Genomic DNA, 17,985 nt, shown 5'->3' on the forward strand with positions numbered 1-17,985 from the left:
TGAGCGACACAGGCTCTTTAGAGCCTCTAGTTAGCCATTGCAGCCATCTTGGTTGGTTGGCAGGGTCACGCCACACATTTTTTAAACTAGATACCCCTATGATGATTGTGGCCAAGTTTGGTTAAATTTGGCCCAGTAGTTTCAGAGGAGAAGATTTTTGTAAAAGTTTACGGACGACGGACGACGGACGCAAAGTGATGAGAAAAGCTCACTTGACCTTTCTTTCACTGACCAAGTTCTGTTGATGGTTTCAGAGGAATTTTTTGAAAGTTTATGCCGACAACATCACCAAGACATGGTGATAATTCATATTTCTTTTTGGTCATTGTATGCTAAAAGGTGTTCACAGAAAAAGGCTAAAATATCATTCATCACCAAACACCACTCAAGACAAGTTAAATGGTTATCTGATACAAGAAGATCTGTGCTGCATTTTTTCTTTTTAATGAAAGATGTTTCATCCATCAAATGAGCTAACCTTTTACCTCTCGAGATGTATGCATAAACATATATGATGCGGCCCTTTATAGCTTGCTGTTCGATGTGAGCCAAGGCTCCATGTTGAAGACAGTACTTTGACCTATAATGGTTTACTTTTACAAATTGAAACTTGGATGTAGAGTGGTCTCATTGGCAGGCATACCACATCTTCTTATATCGACATAGATTTGGAGTCACACTTTGGGAATAATATACATTTGCAAGAGCAAAAAAAGTAATTACTATAATGTTGTGCTGCATTTAAGATGAAATCATATTATATTAGTGTATTGGTCTATGCTGTTGCCTTGGCTATCAAATGGAGAAGAAACTATATACCAAACAGTTGTTTGAAGTAAAGCAGGATTTTATTTCTGCAGTGAGTGTGTGATCAGTGCTTCATATAGCTGTAGTATATTATCTGATAACTTGATACCCAAGTTGTTTAATTTTTCTGAAAGTGCACAACAAAAAATGCAGTAATTATTAATAATTTTATTTATAAATATTTATACAGCCAAGTGTACATGGTATTTGTTCTGGCACTATAATAATGTTGAAATATATCTTTTCAACATTAGCATATAAAAATGAACAGTTCATCATAAAATATGACTGTAAAAAAATACTTTCTCTTAATTATAATCCCATTATCTTTCATCTTTCTACAACGGGTAAAGAAAATAATAGGAAACATATTACATTATTATAACTTGGGTCACCGCCCATAATTGCAGGCATAACTTATGTTTTATGAGACAGCATACAAAAAACAGTATCTAAATATTCATTATTCACTCATTATTAACCACATTTGCTTTTCATTTTTAAGTATGTGTTTGAATATATAGAACAGATAAAAAATCAGAACAAATCATACCAGGAAATATTGATTATGTAATTTGAAAGGGAGATAATAATGGTTAAAATTGAAATCCATACCATTATGATTAACAACTGTTAAATGTGCAAAATATCTATTTGTAAGAAAAGTTATCTGATGCCAATGTTATCAGCAGTTTTTACTTATTAAATGACTTCTATACATTAGCATACAATTAAAAAATAAAACATTGGTCCAGCCAATTGGTTCTATCCCACAACTCCTTCATACTGCAAGACTGATAGATGTAAAGCCACTTCTGTTATTTTGCACCAAAATATAAGTTACAACATAGTGTTCATCAATTCATCTTGAAAGTCTTGCCACTGAAATAAAACAAAAAAAACATTATTTTTTAATAATTAAGTTGGTTGAATTTTTTTCAAAACTTTGCTTCAAGTCATCATATAACATAATTAGAGATTTTTCTAAAATCTTAGATACCAAATTTCTGACAAATAACTGAAAATATGAATTTTATAATGTGTTATTTGATTCGCTATACATGTTTCTCTTATTCTAAGACAAATTATACTTTCCCGAAAAAGTTAATTATATTTTTGATAAAACCATCCTCCTTTTCCCAGAATATTAATCACCTACTGAATTAGAATTATCTCCTGGTTTGTACTGACATAGATCACATTTAGGGTACCACATTTGAAACAGGATCTGCTTACCCTTCCAGAGCCCCTGAGATCACTTTCGGTTTTGGTGTGGTTTGTGTTGCTCAGTTTTTAGTTTTCTTTGTTGCATTTTGTGTATTGTTGTTTTATGGTTGTTTTTTATGTTTTGTCATGGGGTTGTCAGTTTTTTTTTTACTTATGAGTTTGAATGTCCAGTCCCTTTGGTATCTTCAAGATATATTCATATCAAATCTATTTTGGCATAATTTTCGTCCTATGTTTTACTAATAATTTTTAACATCAAATAACTATTTATGTTGCATTGCCAATAATTTACATATTGAATGTTATTTATTCATAATGTATACTAACGTAATTGTTTTCTTTTCTTTCTGTTGATCTGGTCGAGCTCTGTTCAGTACTTTTAGAAAATCTGAACACTTTGCTCTCATCCTCGAATGGATGTAGGCCTAAAAAATATAAACAATCATTTAATTATGAGTTTCTTATTATTGTTTCTAAAATATTTCATAAAAAAATGTGTATCAGACCTTTTTCAAATCATAACAAAATACAAAAAGAAATCTATTCAAGTACAAATTTTGTTGAATATATCAACTGCAATATATTTAATGTTTGGCCATTATGAATGTTGACTAAATATACTGTATGTGAGCCACAAGCAAAAGTGTTTTTTTACCAGATTACATACAACATGTACAACACTAAACTTAATGTAAGTACATGTATTTGTAATTGTATAGAGACATAAGGTCCAAATTAACAAGTTTAAAAGAAGCACCCGGTTTTGTTGTTAAAGGATAAACACTATTCTAAGTTCCATGATTTCCAATCTGTCTATAAAATGAGGAAAATAATTTACCTTAGAACACTTTATATGATAATGTAAATAATCTCGGAGTGTGTGGATTAGGTTGATCGTGTTATCACGTACAGCTGCACCAGTGTGACGAGGAAACAAAACTGAAATAACAAATCATTCATTAATCAATAAATGTTAATATGAAACCAAGAGAATCTGAGATATATTTATTCCTTATCAATTTCAAACAAAATATATATAAATTTAAATATTACTATAGTTTATGAGTAAATATGAATCATAGCTTTACATATGATAAAGACAATTGTCTATTTTCCTTTTTGAAATACTGTCTCATTGACGAACAACACTTATTTTTTTTTGTATGTAAAATAATAATTTCAATAAACAAGACAAGAAACTAAAAGAAACTTGATTTCAAGTCGCTCCATATAACATGTGCATCTCTATACTTTAAGTCATTGTATTAAAACCTACCAAAAGTAATATATCCTACATTATCCCCACCACGAGCGTCTGTTCCTTTCAATTCCATTGGAGGTTCTTTGTGACTAAACAATACTTGTGGTGCTTGTTGGTAATTTCTTCTTCCTTCTTTAAATTCCTAAAATTATTAGGTGACAACATATTTTTAACTTTATGAAATACAAAATAAGTTTCTAAAGAGAGTACACTAGATATCTTAAACCTCTTCACTATCATTATTAGTACAGGTTTTTGGTTAAATTATCTAAACTGCATATGATGATAGTGGAGCTGAGGACAGTGCATGTTTTAGTGTTACCTATAAAAGAGCACTTTGATGTTTTTGGAAAGCATTTGTTTTGTGTGGATCCTCATGATCCCAGTACATATAATATGTTTGTTTAATTACGATTTTTTTAAATTACTGATAAAATGTACATCATTTTCAACAGTTTGACATATTTTAGTGTATTTTAAAAAGTTCAGAAGAGAAGTGCAAGATACCGTGCAAATTCTTTCAACTTCTGTTCAAGGAAATGATTTGTGATATAATCAGATGCAACTGTTATCAAACAAAACACTATAAAAATTGATTAACTGCCACAACTCTTTTAAACTTTTGTTGTAATATCTTCAGTTATAGTTTTGTTAACTGCATTTTTCAACTACCAAAAATTTCATTTATAAGTTTTTGTAGTGACCTGTTTTCAGATTAAACTTACTGCCCTATTTTTGAGGATTTCTTGTGAATAGGTTAACCATTGAATTAAATGTCCAATGAAGAACAAATTCTATAAGTTTGTAGGCAAACTTTAATAAAATATATGTGAAATTATGTATTTAAAATAAATAATTGTGACAAACTAAACTGAAAACTAGAGTCTTTTTGACTTAATAATCTTCGTACCTGCATAAATAATTTTCCTATAACAATATCGTCATCATCTTTAAACACTGTACTAAATATAACTGTCACTCTGTCTTTCTGGGCCTCAACATACCTATAATATCATACTCAAAGATAATAAGACTCCTTGTGCCTCAACATACCTATAATTTCACATTGAAAGTTTGACTAAAAACAAAATATTGAAAAATGAAGAAATGATTGGTGTACTAAAACATACTTTAACAAATAAGCAAAAAATCATATTCTGATAGGCCAATATAACCAATGATCTAGATTAAGCAAATAAAAATAAGCGTAATTATAAAAATAAGTTAATTTGTCAATGCGGTCAATGAAACTCATAGACATTCTGTATTTTTATGTAACATTGCCTATCTAGACAGCTGCATTTATGGTTTTGGTTAATTTCACTTGTCCGGGGGTCGGGCAATAGAATAATCCTTCTTGTCAAACCCTGTGGTATAGAAAACTTACATAGTTTCATCATCTCTGTACTGTATGACTGCTCTTTTGGTACCAGTAACTCCCTTTTCCTGAAACTCAAAATATTTCTCAAACACTGATGCAAAACAATTCCTTTTCAGTAAAGCTGCTTTCTTAACAATTTCTTCAAAATCATCAGGAATGGTCTCTAAATTGTACAGAAGTGAAACACTGTAACCTACAAATAAACACAATATATAGGAATATAAAAGACAACATATTTTACTTTAAGATTAGTCTTTTAAAATAAATTTAACTTGCATTTTTTGTCAAAACTCTGGTAATATTAAGGAAAAGCATGCAAAAATTCTGTACAGGAAAAATCTAAAACTATTCACATAATTTAATTAACCATTCTTCAGGATGGATGGTTTCAGACAAATTAATTGAAAATGTCTGCCATTAAGAAAGCATTATAAGTCCTAGCTGTCATTCTTTTTTTTTATGAGGGACCCCAAGAAATATTATTACCAACAAGAGTAGGTAAATTATCATATTTGTTGCACTCTCCAACCAAAATAGGTTCAAATTGCAGGAAGAAGCTGGTATTTTACTATTATAATATCAATGAGAAGACAACCTGATAGTGTATATTTAAAAAGAATTATATCTTTCTAATAAATTTATAATTGGTATTAGCATAATAGTTACCATCTTCTGTAGTTGTCATAAAGTCACCATATTCTCTTTTGATTAACTGAAATAATAGAATAATTTATAACAATACAAGTTAGTTCATCATCTATCATATCTGTTTTTCATAAACTGTTTTGTTATAAATTATGCTGTTAGTTTTCTCAATTGAATTGTTTCACTTTTTCATTTCAGGGCCTTTTATAGCTGATCATACGGTATGGGTTTTTCTCATTGTTAAAGGCTGTATGGTTGCCTATAATTGCTTACATGCAATTCATTTGAACTTTGGTGGATAGTTGTTGCAAAGGCAATCATAAATCATCTCCTTATTTTTATAAGTATCATCATACGACAAAGGATTAGTTTTATTTTCAACCATACAAAACAAATAGTGTATTAAGTGAGACATCCCAACAAAACCAGACCTATCTTTAATCTACAGAATATTAAATGACATCATTTGTAGACATTTAATAAAAAATAACATTATTTAGTTTTACTCATTATTCATATTGTGATCAATTCATTTTTAAGTTTGGTCAAACAAAGTCCAACAAAAAATAAAAAATAACCAGTAAACGATTTCAGTAAAATTCAACAAATAGCTTGAAAAAGATTATCAATGGGTTTGAATAAGATGATAAGCTATAAGAGTGGCACTAATTACAGCTGCCACTTTATTATTCATACAATTTAACAATAAAATTTATTAATGCTTACATCCTCAGCACCATGCTCTTCTAAGTCTTTGTAAAATTTCAGTGAAATACTGACCTAAAATATAAACAGGTATACTCATTGCTCATTTTAAAATATATTCATCACAAGTTAGTCATTTGGGAAATATCAAAATTAATAATAAGACAAGCAAAGGATGTGGTTATACTTATAATAATTGGGTAAGTGGGGTTCAGATGGTGAAGGCAGATGAATTGTATCATTTATCTTATATTTCATAAACTTAATATGAAAATACCATGGTTAAAACATTGAATTAATCAACAAGCTTGTGAGCACTGAAGGGAAAAGATTGCTAAATTAATTTGCAATTATGTGTCTTTTAAATTAAAACATTGAATTTTAAAAATTTGAGTTGGAGTTATTTACTTTTGTTCATGATTTGTAGTTCAACCTATTTTTATAACAGATACATACACCATGCATTATTTATGAAATTTTTGATAAATATTGGTTCTTAGCTAAGTGATAAAATTTCCCTTGTTTGATATCAACATTTACATTAGAAATGATAACCACCTATTGACATTATATTGCATATTATACTGCAATCAGCTATTTTGCTATACAGATAAAGCTATACGTATAAACGTTAGTTTTATACGCCAATGACCTCAACTAACCTATAAGCCCCGCCTACTTACCGGAACTATTGTATTTCATCAACAACGTCACGTCACAACCATGACAACGTGTAGTAACAATGGTCAAACCTTTATAAATCTTAACTTGTTATGTCTTCAAATTGGTAATTTGTATAGCATGTTTATTAAATATTATTAATTAAATTCATTTTCCCTTTCTAATTCCTTAAATTGTCAATGTTTTACCGCCTAGACTACGCTCATAGGGAAATACCCCAAAATGGTACCACAAGAGGAAAATTCCAAACACTTTTTGTAACAATATTTGTTACATATTTTTATTTTTTTTATCGATTTCAGTATAAAAACAATATGCATATAGTGTCTTGAAATATGCAATTTATTTGTATTCGGCACGAAACAAGGGAAATGCTCGGTATAACCTTGCATTTCCCCCGTTTCTAAGCCTCATACAAATAAATTTCATATTACAAGACACTATATGTATATTGTCTAACTATCATTTATTTCACCCAATATTTGAAAAGTGTAAAAGTTTTAATAAGAGAGCACACACTGAAATATCTAACTAGGCTACTTGTTATTGAATTCATGTTGAAAGTCTGTAACATGAATGTTTTACTACAACTACATGTATTAAGTAAACTTATCAATGTTCTGTGATAATGAGGTCAAGGTCAGATGCACCAGGCCAGACAGACATGTACACCTTACAATCCAAATATAGTTAACCTGTTGCTTGTAGTATCTGATAAACTGGAAAAAGTTGGGGAAACTGATCATAGACAAATAAACCCTGAAAATGAAGTCAATGTAAGATAAGAAAAAGCCTGTCTCTCAAGTAATTAAATGGTTTCTTGAGACACAAAAGGCTCAAAACCAATAAATAAGCCCACATATACTTACTATTATTTTGGTTTTGTCATTTTCTGGGTTTGATATATGGAATAAAACTCCATCGAAATCTGTAAAACATAATTGAAACAAAAAATTAACACAAAAAATGTTAAAAAAAACTATTTAAGTGATTACACTGTCATACAAATATTATCTTGCATCTGGAGTGATTTTCATGAAGTTTTAGGATGCATAAGTAAAAAAAACAAAGATAGCACATATGCAATAATAATTTATGAAAATAAAGTGATGCTGTGTTTATTTTATTTAACAGCCGAAATAAGTTGATGTCATGAGTAATTTTGTTAACATTAATGAATAAGCATGATAAGTGCAGAGAAATATTTTAGATATATTCTTTTTCTTTGCTATACATGATATACATCTACACCTTTAAACATATTTAAAAGTGTATTAAAACTATCTTATGATTTTACAGATTTCACAAGAGATCAAATTGAAATAAAAAAAACGTACCTGCAACAGTGACATCAATTGATTCTGGTTTGTTTCTAAAATAAAAAAATAAATAAAATAAAACTTCACTAAGACGATGCCCTAAAGGAGGCTTGAATTAAGTGCAGCAACATTAAAGTGTGATTTACAGTATATAGTTCATGTACCAATATACTATGCAAAAGAACAAAATTTACTTTTGGGTAGTTAGGCTACTGAAGGTTCTTTTACTGTAGTTTTAATCAGTTTTCCCAAGTACATTCATATTAGAAAACTGAAGTGATTCAAATATAAACATAAACATGATGAACATAGAGCTCAATCTCAACAGACTGAATAATATCTAAAGCAAATATGTAATGTTAAAAGGAAACTAAAATGGAATCAACACATCAGATGTATAAATTTTAGATGAAGTGTTAGTTTCCATACTTCTCATAAAAAAATTTTGTACTTAGGTTTGTAACAGACTAATTGTTTAAAGTCTATTCTGTGTTGTACGGGGTTTCCGCTGACGGTCGCCATTTTAGCAATTTGCGAAAAAATAATAATTGTGGCGATTAAAATTCGTCATTGGCGAAAGAATTTGGCGAAATTAATATATATAACTATTTATTTTCAACCATCTCGTTTATTTACTTTTTATTTCAGGTTTCTCGGAATTTACCTGATCAGACAATTCTCGGAATTCACCTTGAACTCGATAAGATTTTGACAGAAAATCAATAATCAGCTGATTGCATTTGATAGCAATCGACATCAAAGGACTAATTAATAAAGGTGTTGATTGACAAAATGATATGGTTAAATGGCGCCCGTCACATGTTTCATCAAGGATTATTAACCACTTTGCGACACACATGTTTGAAGCAAAATTTTGACGACTCTTCTCCTTCTTTTAATGATAGTCCAGAAAAGAAAACTGTTGTTATGACAAAAAATGTACAAAAGCCAGAAAGGTCTCTGATTTTAAAACTATCATTTAACTTCGATATCGATAATTGATTTGAGTGGGTACTTCAAAGTCGTTTCAGTGACACACGTGCGAAAAAAAAAAGGAAAATTTTAAAAGAAAAATATATTTGTGTTACTTGGCCAAAAAAAAAATAATGTGGCGAAAAAAAATATTGTTTTGGCCAAAGAGGTGGCGAAAAAAATAATTGACCCAGGGGAAATCCTGGTGTTGTAAACCTTTATATTAATGAAGCACTAAAATCAACACAAAAACTTGTTAAAGTCTTAATCATACTTGCAGAAAATTCTATCTCAAAGTCCAATTGGAAAAATGGTTTCAGCATTGTAATAGGAAGGGGTCACAGATTTTTTTTTTAAATAACCTTTCAAGACGTCAAAACTATTTGGACTAATGAGTAATGAAAGGGGAAATCATCATAAATTTTTCCTAGGCCTTATCAAAACAAACTTTTGTCTAAACAGTTAATGTTAAGAATAATAGAAAATAGTGTGGGCAAAACAACCTGCGGTCAAACTGCCCAGGTTGTGAAGTGGAAACTTCTTAGAAGCCATTATTTGGTCAGATCATGTTTTTTCGTATATCATATGAATTCATATAAATTTTAATGCATTCTTTTTTAATGGAAATTGTGATGTCACAATGCATTCTCAATAAACGTATTTACACTTTAGGTATTTAGCTGAATTTTGTCTCCAAATGACCGTAGATCGCCTCCGAATAACCTTTTGATGTCAAGCAACAATCACTTTTTTATTGTGACGTCAATTTTTTTGAATTGTTATGTCAAAGTTTACGGGAACCTGTGTGATTCTACGTAATGGCGGACAAATTTCCATACAAGTGTAAATACGTCTATAGTGCAATAACCAATGAGACGAAGATACTATTTTAATTTTTTTTTAATTTATAGATATAGGAAGATTTGGTGTGAGTGCCAATGAGACAACTCTCCATCCAAATAACAATTTATTAAAAGTAAACCATTATAGGTCAATGTACGGCCTTCAACACGGAGCCCTGGCTTACACCGAACAACAATCTATAAAGGGCCCCAAAATTACTACTGTAAAACAATTCAAACAGGAAAACCAATGGTTTTATCTATATAAAAATCGAGAAACGAGAAACACATATGAATTACATAAACAAATGACAACTACTGTACTGTGTACTGTGTACATGTACATCAAATTCTTTATTTAAAGTCGAGTTGCATTCCAGACTTACATTGTAGGACTACAAGTCATCCTACGATTTTGTTAATACATATTTTCGAACATCCTGGCACTTTAAATTTCTAGGAGGTGAAATTCTCGGGATTTTACCTCAAACTCTATGGGAAAATACAATTTTTAATTCCAATTTAAAACCAAACGGTAAAATTTATCACACAGATTTTTAAAACACATGTCTATTATGATAAGGAGATTTGAAAACACGATCTCAAATTTAATTTTAATGATTCAACAAAAAATTAATTGAGTTTTAAGTTTGTGTACCTATATATGGTAAAACCCGAAGATTTGTCACCGCTTCAACTCCAATATTCAAATAGATAAACACAATGTAATTATCTGATTGGTCAATCTTCAGCTGTGATGCAAACATGAAATTATGTATATTGTCAATTTTATAGATCTTGCATTGTTTATATTTTTTGCTGTAAGTGTAATGCCAATTTATTGCATTATACGGGTAGTACTGATACTGTGATACATCGAAAGAACACGGAAGCATGTACTATACCGGGTTTATTTGTAACGCCCTAAAACTATATCCCTATACAAATCTAATGAATCTATTACCCTTCTTTTGCATTTTTGAATCTTAAATTCAGTGTTTCTTCAACAATTCGGTTATGAAATTCAAGCAAAATCATTTTAGCAGTGACTTATTCCTCTGAAAGAAGGGTGGGTTATTCCTTATTCCGGAACTGTTGTTGATTTCCAACCTTGCCTTTGTAACACTTCTTTTCATTGGCCAATTTTTGTACTGGTTACCGGAGACTTGTAAAATTATTGCGTTTGCTCTAAGTGTGAATCAAATAATTGCCTTACCAGATGGCAGTTTTGATAAAGGTAATTTTATTGGATAATCTAATTCTGATTTGAAAACAGCCGGGAAGACGGAAGTTGCCTTTAAGGCTTTATCAAGAACTTTTGAATGACAATAGTTATAAGTAACAGTTAGGTATACTAAAAACATAGGTATTTAAAAGTAGAAGAATATTATTGAAAAATTTCATGGGTCATTCAAAGAAATCCATGGTAAAAAAACGCCCACATCGGTCACAGAGACTCGGTGAGACAAATGGAGAGACAGGCCATAACACAAATCATTGTGTACTGACTCATTCTTGGATGAAAAATAAAATTTTAACACTTAAACAGAATTACATGTCACAGGGTAATATGGCCACTTAATCTTTGTAAATTAAAATAGGGCGTTGAATATGTGACGAAATATAATGTTGCAAACCATTTATTTCACACTGAAAGTACATAAAATATTAATTATAATAAACATTTATTTCAAATGTTAACTTGAAGTTTCCTTCTAAATTGAACTATGAATTGGATAGAAGTACATGCATGTTAAGGCCTAAAAAAAATGTGATTACCTGAAAGTAGGGAAAAAGTTAGGGTGTCCCTTATGTAGCGTGCATGCTTAAGTGTGTGAAACTCGCATTAGTACGAGTTCACCGTATATATAGTGCTAGAAAAAGTGGCGGGTTGCATGCATAATAACTTCGTGCAGAGTAGTATATAGAGTAAAGTCTTTTTCTAACTGTCCGTCAATGAATGAACGTAGTAAATATATAGTACACACAACATATAGTGTAGTACTAGTATATAATTGTACTCTAATAAATAGCTACGGTGACATACAAATGTACATATATCCTTATCTATCTCCATTTCCGTATTTACCTTTGCACATGAACGAGGTAAACAACTGTAATGGTGGTCACTTTGTTTACTTGTCTATATTCTATTTATTTGGGGATATTGGTTAACTTTAGAATTACTTATAGTTCCGTAACTCTTTCTTCCGAGACCGGCCATGAAATTATCCTTGTCGGGACTTCCTGTTCTGGCACGTGCCCGGCCGGGCTCGTTGTCCATAGGAACTATAAGTATGACGTCACTCACCGGGTTCTGGGCAGTCTACATTAAGGATTTAAAATGAGCAGACGCTCATATCGTTTGGCTTTCAAATATGGAACGTTATAAGGACAAGTAGACTAGCCACCACCGTATTTTAGTATATTTATTCATGTAATCGTATGTTCAACCATAATGTATGTCTTCAAATAAACATCTTGTTTATATTTACGTAGTTTTACGTACTTTGTCCAATATCCCAGAACTTGGGTAGACAACGGGAAAACGAAGCCAGTGGAAACTTCCACTCCCGTTACATTGGGGGCTCGTCCGAGGGATATTTGAGGACAATAACTTAAACAAACATTGTGTTTGTACATTATTTCGGCGATATGGTCGGAATAAAAGGTATTTTTGTATCCCTAGGAGTCAAAATCGAACAGTTTATTGTTCGTCTGCTTGTCATTTCCGCTGTTTGTGCCGGTCCGACAATGACCAGTACTGCATGTAATATCGTTTTTTTACAACAATACAATTAAAGGTGACTTACCTTCAGAAAATGAAATTAGAAATCCAGATTTTAAATTCCAAATTGGAGCACAAGGTGAACATTTTGTTCACGTTCCAGAGGAAATATGCTGGTCTTGCATAAGAGGAAAACAAACACAACATTTTTGTGTACACCACATCAAAATAAAATATTTAGCTGCATTTTATCGTGGTAGAAAGCTTATTATGGCTTTTCAATTTCCAGGAAGTCGGCGATTGTTTACGCCATGTTTACAATATGACGTCATATTTTCGACGTCAAAGCACCTGCCATCTAAGGAATGTTTGTATGGAGGTACCAATGGGGAATACTCATTGTCGTTCTAACCATGAAAAAGTTGTTTAATTTGTTAGTTTTGTTTATTGGTTCGTATTCATATTTATTGTCATAAATGGATTTGGAAAATCAAATAATTTGTTTTGATTATACTTCAAATTGTTTTGGATTAAAAAGTACATTTTGTACTTTGTACTTGCATTTCTGTCATGCAGTATTGTCTGCATATCTATGTCTTGTCAGTGTGGATGTAATAACAATTATTTACCTTTCTTGCATGGAAAGGAGGGAATTAACAATACTCAAACTTAAAAGTGGTACCGTAAGTCATAGGCTATATTGTGCCATCATGGATATTATACTGGAAATTTGTCCGGTTTATTTTGATATTGTAAAAAGGACTAAAAGTACAGTTTTTGTACTCGGTTATATTTATAATATAATATCTTGATATTTATTTTAACGTTGATCTTTGGAAATAAACTGAATTATCTCAGTTTGGTGGGATTGTTACGTCAGTTGAGGAAAATAATACTGAATCTTTTCAGTTGCTAAGCAATGTGGCTTAGGTAAATGTAGAAATTGTGGATATAGCGAGGATTTGGATTAAAATGACATTTTTGTCATACAGCTGGAATAGGGTTGTCTGGTACGAGTTGTGACTAGAATAAAGATAATAGAAGAACGTACACTCATTATCTTAGCTGTTGTTGGAAGCTGCTTTCGGTGGTGTATACATATAGAGGCAATTTTGGAAATACCTTAGGTGCTAGAATGGCGCGAGAATAGGTGTATATTTTGCGTATACATTTTTATTGTAAACCTTAATTGGTTCACCATGGGTATGTTGTCCACATGACTAAGAATATTGTTTGGGGATTGCTGGAATACAAGGAATGATTTATTATTACAGTTCAATTGTTTTATATGACTTTCTAATTTTTGAATATATTTAATAAACAAACAATCAGTTTGTATGGATTTCAGTATAGAAATGTGTGTTTTATATGGTTAAAGTAATACCATGGGCTATATGCTTTCGGTGACCAATAAAATTACATATTGGGGCACCCGATCAAGTGGTGCAGTACTCGTGTATGATAGACTTTTAAAGACTCTTGGTGAGTCAGGATTTTATAAGAAGAATGTGCTTCTTAATTTATTCCAGTGTCTGACAGAATATAGGTGGTAAAACTGAAACTGTTTCAGTGCGTGGATAGCTGGCCACAATGAGGGAACATATTGGATTTTATATTGGCCTTTTTGCCGATAAGTTTAACGTAACTAAACCACATGGAATTATAAATGTTGGGGAACACTTACTTGGACTACTTTACAGATTTGGAACCTCTACTAGACGAATTTTACCTTATTTACCTACCTGGAACCTTGGACAAGATGTGTGCCTGGATGCTCCGCTCGAACTTTATAATTGGATTCCTTACTCCGTGATGATGTCTCGTGATGTATTTGTGACTTTTGAACATTTAGTGAATGACAATTGAATACTTTGAACTATTTATCAAATTATTTATTGACATTAACAGTAAATTAATTGTTGTTGATAATTATATGTGTCTGTATTCTAAATTTTGGTAAGTATACCTCACCGATCTTTGGACTAATGTGTGGGCACATTATGTCTTAAGAGAGGGGGAGTGTAATGGTGGTCACTTTGTTTACTTGTCTATATTCTATTTATTTGGGGATATTGGTTAACTTTAGAATTACTTATAGTTCCGTAACTCTTTCTTCCGAGACCGGCCATGAAATTATCCTTGTCGGGACTTCCTGTTCTGGCACGTGCCCGGCCGGGCTCGTTGTCCATAGGAACTATAAGTATGACGTCACTCACCGGGTTCTGGGCAGTCTACACTAAGGATTTAAAATGAGCAGACGCTCATATCATTTGGCTTTCAAATATGGAACGTTATAAGGACAAGTAGACTAGCCACCACCGTATTTTAGTATATTTATTCATGTAATCGTATGTTCAACCATAATGTATGTCTTCAAATAAACATCTTGTTTATATTTACGTAGTTTTACGTACTTTGTCCAATATCCCAGAACTTGGGTAGACAACGGGAAAACGAAGCCAGTGGAAACTTCCACTCCCGTTACACAACCAAAACATTTTAAATGTAAATAGCCAAGAGTCTGAAGAGAGAACTTTTTGTGTTGCCAGACACAGCAACACTGCAAAGTCTTCGAAGTATTGATTTTGGTTCTTTACAAATGGACCCCTTCATTGTTAGTTCAGCCATATTGAATAGAAGCAGTTTTTCACAATAGAGGTATAAATGTACTGAATACTATGTAGTCCAAATAAATACCACGTCTGGCCAGGCTATTTTGTTTTTTTTTCTTTGACGCCTTCCTTCGATGTCATAACGCTGAAGCCATTTATTATGTCGGGACATTGAGAGCAAATTTTGGGGGAACTTTGAGACCTAATTTTGACCTGAAATTTGCTTTGCCGGTTAGGAATTTTTGCGTAGTTACAAATTCCTACCCTTTTTGAGCTTATTTTTGCACGATATTTCCAGAAATATCCAACAGAAATGATAAAATAAGTTATGATTCCATTTGAGGTGGACAAATATTTATGTTTCCAAAAAATTTCACAGAACTACCAAAATTCGTCACTTCCGAAGAGTATTAAACTTGGTAAAATTTTATGGACCAGAATTTCTAGATAATGTAAATCGACTGATTCAGGATTTCAGGTCCATCAAATTTTAAAAATTACTCATACACTTGTCTATAAAAAAGTACATAATTTGAAATCAGAATGACCTATTCACCATTTCTGAATCTAATACTTGCTGGGTAATATTTTCAAAAGCATTCATCAAGATCAGGGCTTACGTTACCAGGCGACTTGGGCGAAGAAGTCGCTTTCCCGACGGTCACTTCGCTTTCCCTGACCCCCAAAAGCGAAAACAAGTCGCCCTGTTCTTGACGATACTCGCTTTCAGTCCCTTCCGTCATTGGACATTTTCAAATTTTACAAAGTTGATGAAACATCAATTTTTTATTGATAATTAAAGAAATTTAGACATAATACTATTCATTATCTTTAGAAAAGAAGTTGAAGCATTGTCTTTGCAGTGTGTAGCGGGTTATTTGATAAAAATACAACATTTTAACACTTCGTGCATTTCTGCAAGTTCCGGTGCTTGTTACTTGAAAACGTGCATCAACCTAAATTTCGGCGGCAAAATAAGTTTGTTGCTTTATCTAAACGGGATAAAAGTTGCCTCCAGTAAATGTTTAATCCATTTATTGCTTTAAAAACGTCATGTTCCTTTCCAAATAACTTGTCAAACATCGTTTATTTTTGTAAATTTTCTTGCATTCGTCCGCCATTGACCGATATCTAAACTACGAATCTGAACCGGACAAGCTATGACCTAAATCTGTACTTTTACAATAATTACTACGGACACACGGATGGAAGGAACAGCTGACAGAAGAATTTGATCCCAAAGGGAAAAATTACGTATTCCACTAGCATTAAGAGACTTTTGGTTACATCTAATTGATTGGTGTATATAATTCCCTATATTTTTTATGGATTGTTTCAAAGTTGCTTACATTTTGTAACTCTGAGACTATTAATTATATTATGGCCCAGCTTAATAACTTTTATATTTTTTGATGAGAAACACTGAATTTCATATACAAGATAGATTTGAATTAAATTTTAATTGATATATTATTATATAATTTCTTTACATTTTTTAAAATATTTTTTTTTTTTTTTTAGTGCTAGATATTGAATATTTAGTTGGTAGTTTCTCACAAGAACCTTAGTAAAACTTAAACAACTTTTAATTTGAAATGTTACTTTAATTGTATACTCAGATATGAATTGAATAATATAAAAAGAACATTATTTACATATGACCCTTTATACTATAGTAAAATCCAAACATTGTAGTGCACCGTGCGAATGAGCACTTCTCTTTCAAATCTCACCACTTCTCCCTATCAGTTTCAAAAAGAGAAGTCACTTCTCCCTTTAATTCTGAAGTAGTGTGAGCCCTGAAGATGTTGTGATTGGTTTAAAATTCTAAACAATGGTACATGTAATTGAACCACTGACGTAATATTTCATTTAGATGAGATTACCCATAGTCTGTTAAATTATAAAAAGTTGAATGTGTAGCTGATTTTTCCTTAGATAATTGGATTAAGAATACTGTGGCAGATATTTTAAATGGTACAAATTAGCAATGGTACCAGTTAGTGGTAGTGCAAGTTAACATTATTATGAGTTGACTTTTAGGGGAATGAGTTTATGTGGTATCAGTTTACTTAACTAAAGTGTCCAAACTAAATAGAGCTACATGTATACCAAACTATCATTTGCCCTTACCCTAACACTAGCCCTGTGTTGAAGAATCTTAATAAATCATGCGTTGTGTTTTTCTATACGTTTAATCGTCGTGATAGCTAATGCATATAATATAACGTCACAGAGTAAAGCGGTATGGTAACAACGTTACCATAACGTAATGTTTGTACTTCGTGTATTTTCCGACACCCTGAACTTAAAACCTGTTCTAGAAGACTTAAACATACCCATACCATATTATTATGCCCCACCTACGATAGTAGAGGGGCATTATGTTATCTGGTCTGTGCGTCCGTACGTCTGTCTGTCTGTTCGTTCGTCCGTCTGTCCCGCTTCAGGTTTAAGTTTTTGGTCAAGGTAGTTTTTGATGAAGTTGATGTCCAATCAACTTGAAACTTAGTATACATGTGCTCTATGATATGATCTTTCTAATTTAAATGCCAAATTATAGTTTTGACCCCAATTTTACGGTTCACTGAACATAGAAAATGATAGTGCAAATTTCAGGTTAAAGTTTTTGGTCAAGGTAGTTTTTGATGAAGTTGAAGTCCAATCAACTTGAAACTTAGTATACATGTGCCCTATGATATGATCTTTCTAATTTAAATGCCAAATTATAGTTTTGACCCCAATTTTACGGTTCACTGAACATAGAAAATGATAGTGCAAAAAATTTCAGGTTAAAGTTTTTGG

The 17,985-nt window shown here is 31.6% G+C and overlaps 2 protein-coding genes across 10 annotated transcripts in view; one reads left to right on the forward strand and one right to left on the reverse strand.

Moving 5' to 3' along the window:
* Positions 1–959: 959 nt before the first annotated feature.
* On the reverse strand, positions 960–10,972 carry LOC139513423 (actin-related protein 2/3 complex subunit 2-like). Its single transcript, XM_071301890.1, has 11 exons — positions 10,805–10,972; positions 8,045–8,079; positions 7,577–7,635; positions 6,048–6,101; positions 5,343–5,388; positions 4,683–4,869; positions 4,206–4,299; positions 3,311–3,437; positions 2,873–2,973; positions 2,362–2,459; positions 960–1,689 (listed from the first exon to the last, which is right to left on the reverse strand). The coding sequence occupies exons 1-11, from the start codon at positions 10,876–10,878 to the stop codon at positions 1,665–1,667; spliced, it is 900 nt and encodes a 299-aa protein (XP_071157991.1). The 5' UTR covers positions 10,879–10,972; the 3' UTR covers positions 960–1,664.
* Positions 10,973–11,065: 93 nt separating this feature from the next.
* Positions 11,066–17,985, forward strand: part of LOC139513421 (rac GTPase-activating protein 1-like) — a 29,915-nt gene continuing 22,995 nt past the window's right edge. For 3 of the 9 annotated variants that reach the window (XM_071301884.1, XM_071301887.1, XM_071301881.1), the window contains exon 1: positions 11,066–11,189. The gene's annotated coding sequence lies outside the window, so the exon portion shown is untranslated. Of the gene's footprint in view, positions 11,207–17,985 lie in introns of all 9 variants that reach the window. The other 6 variants (XM_071301888.1, XM_071301882.1, XM_071301886.1 and 3 more) reach the window with 4 other exon arrangements.

Source organism: Mytilus edulis, chromosome 2 (assembly GCF_963676685.1).
Source record: "Mytilus edulis chromosome 2, xbMytEdul2.2, whole genome shotgun sequence".
Lineage (NCBI taxonomy): Eukaryota > Metazoa > Mollusca > Bivalvia > Mytilida > Mytilidae > Mytilus > Mytilus edulis.

Coding starts and splice junctions, on each gene's coding strand:
- LOC139513423 (XM_071301890.1), bottom strand. CDS start 10,878: ATGATTTTGCTTGAATTTCATAACCGAATTGTTGAAGAAACACTGAAT. Junction 4,870..5,342: donor TATGACAACTACAGAAGATG/GTAACTATTATG, acceptor GTTTATTTGTAG/GTTACAGTGTTTCACTTCTG. Junction 1,690..2,361: donor AAAGAAAAGAAAACAATTAC/GTTAGTATACAT, acceptor GTTTTATTTCAG/TGGCAAGACTTTCAAGATGA.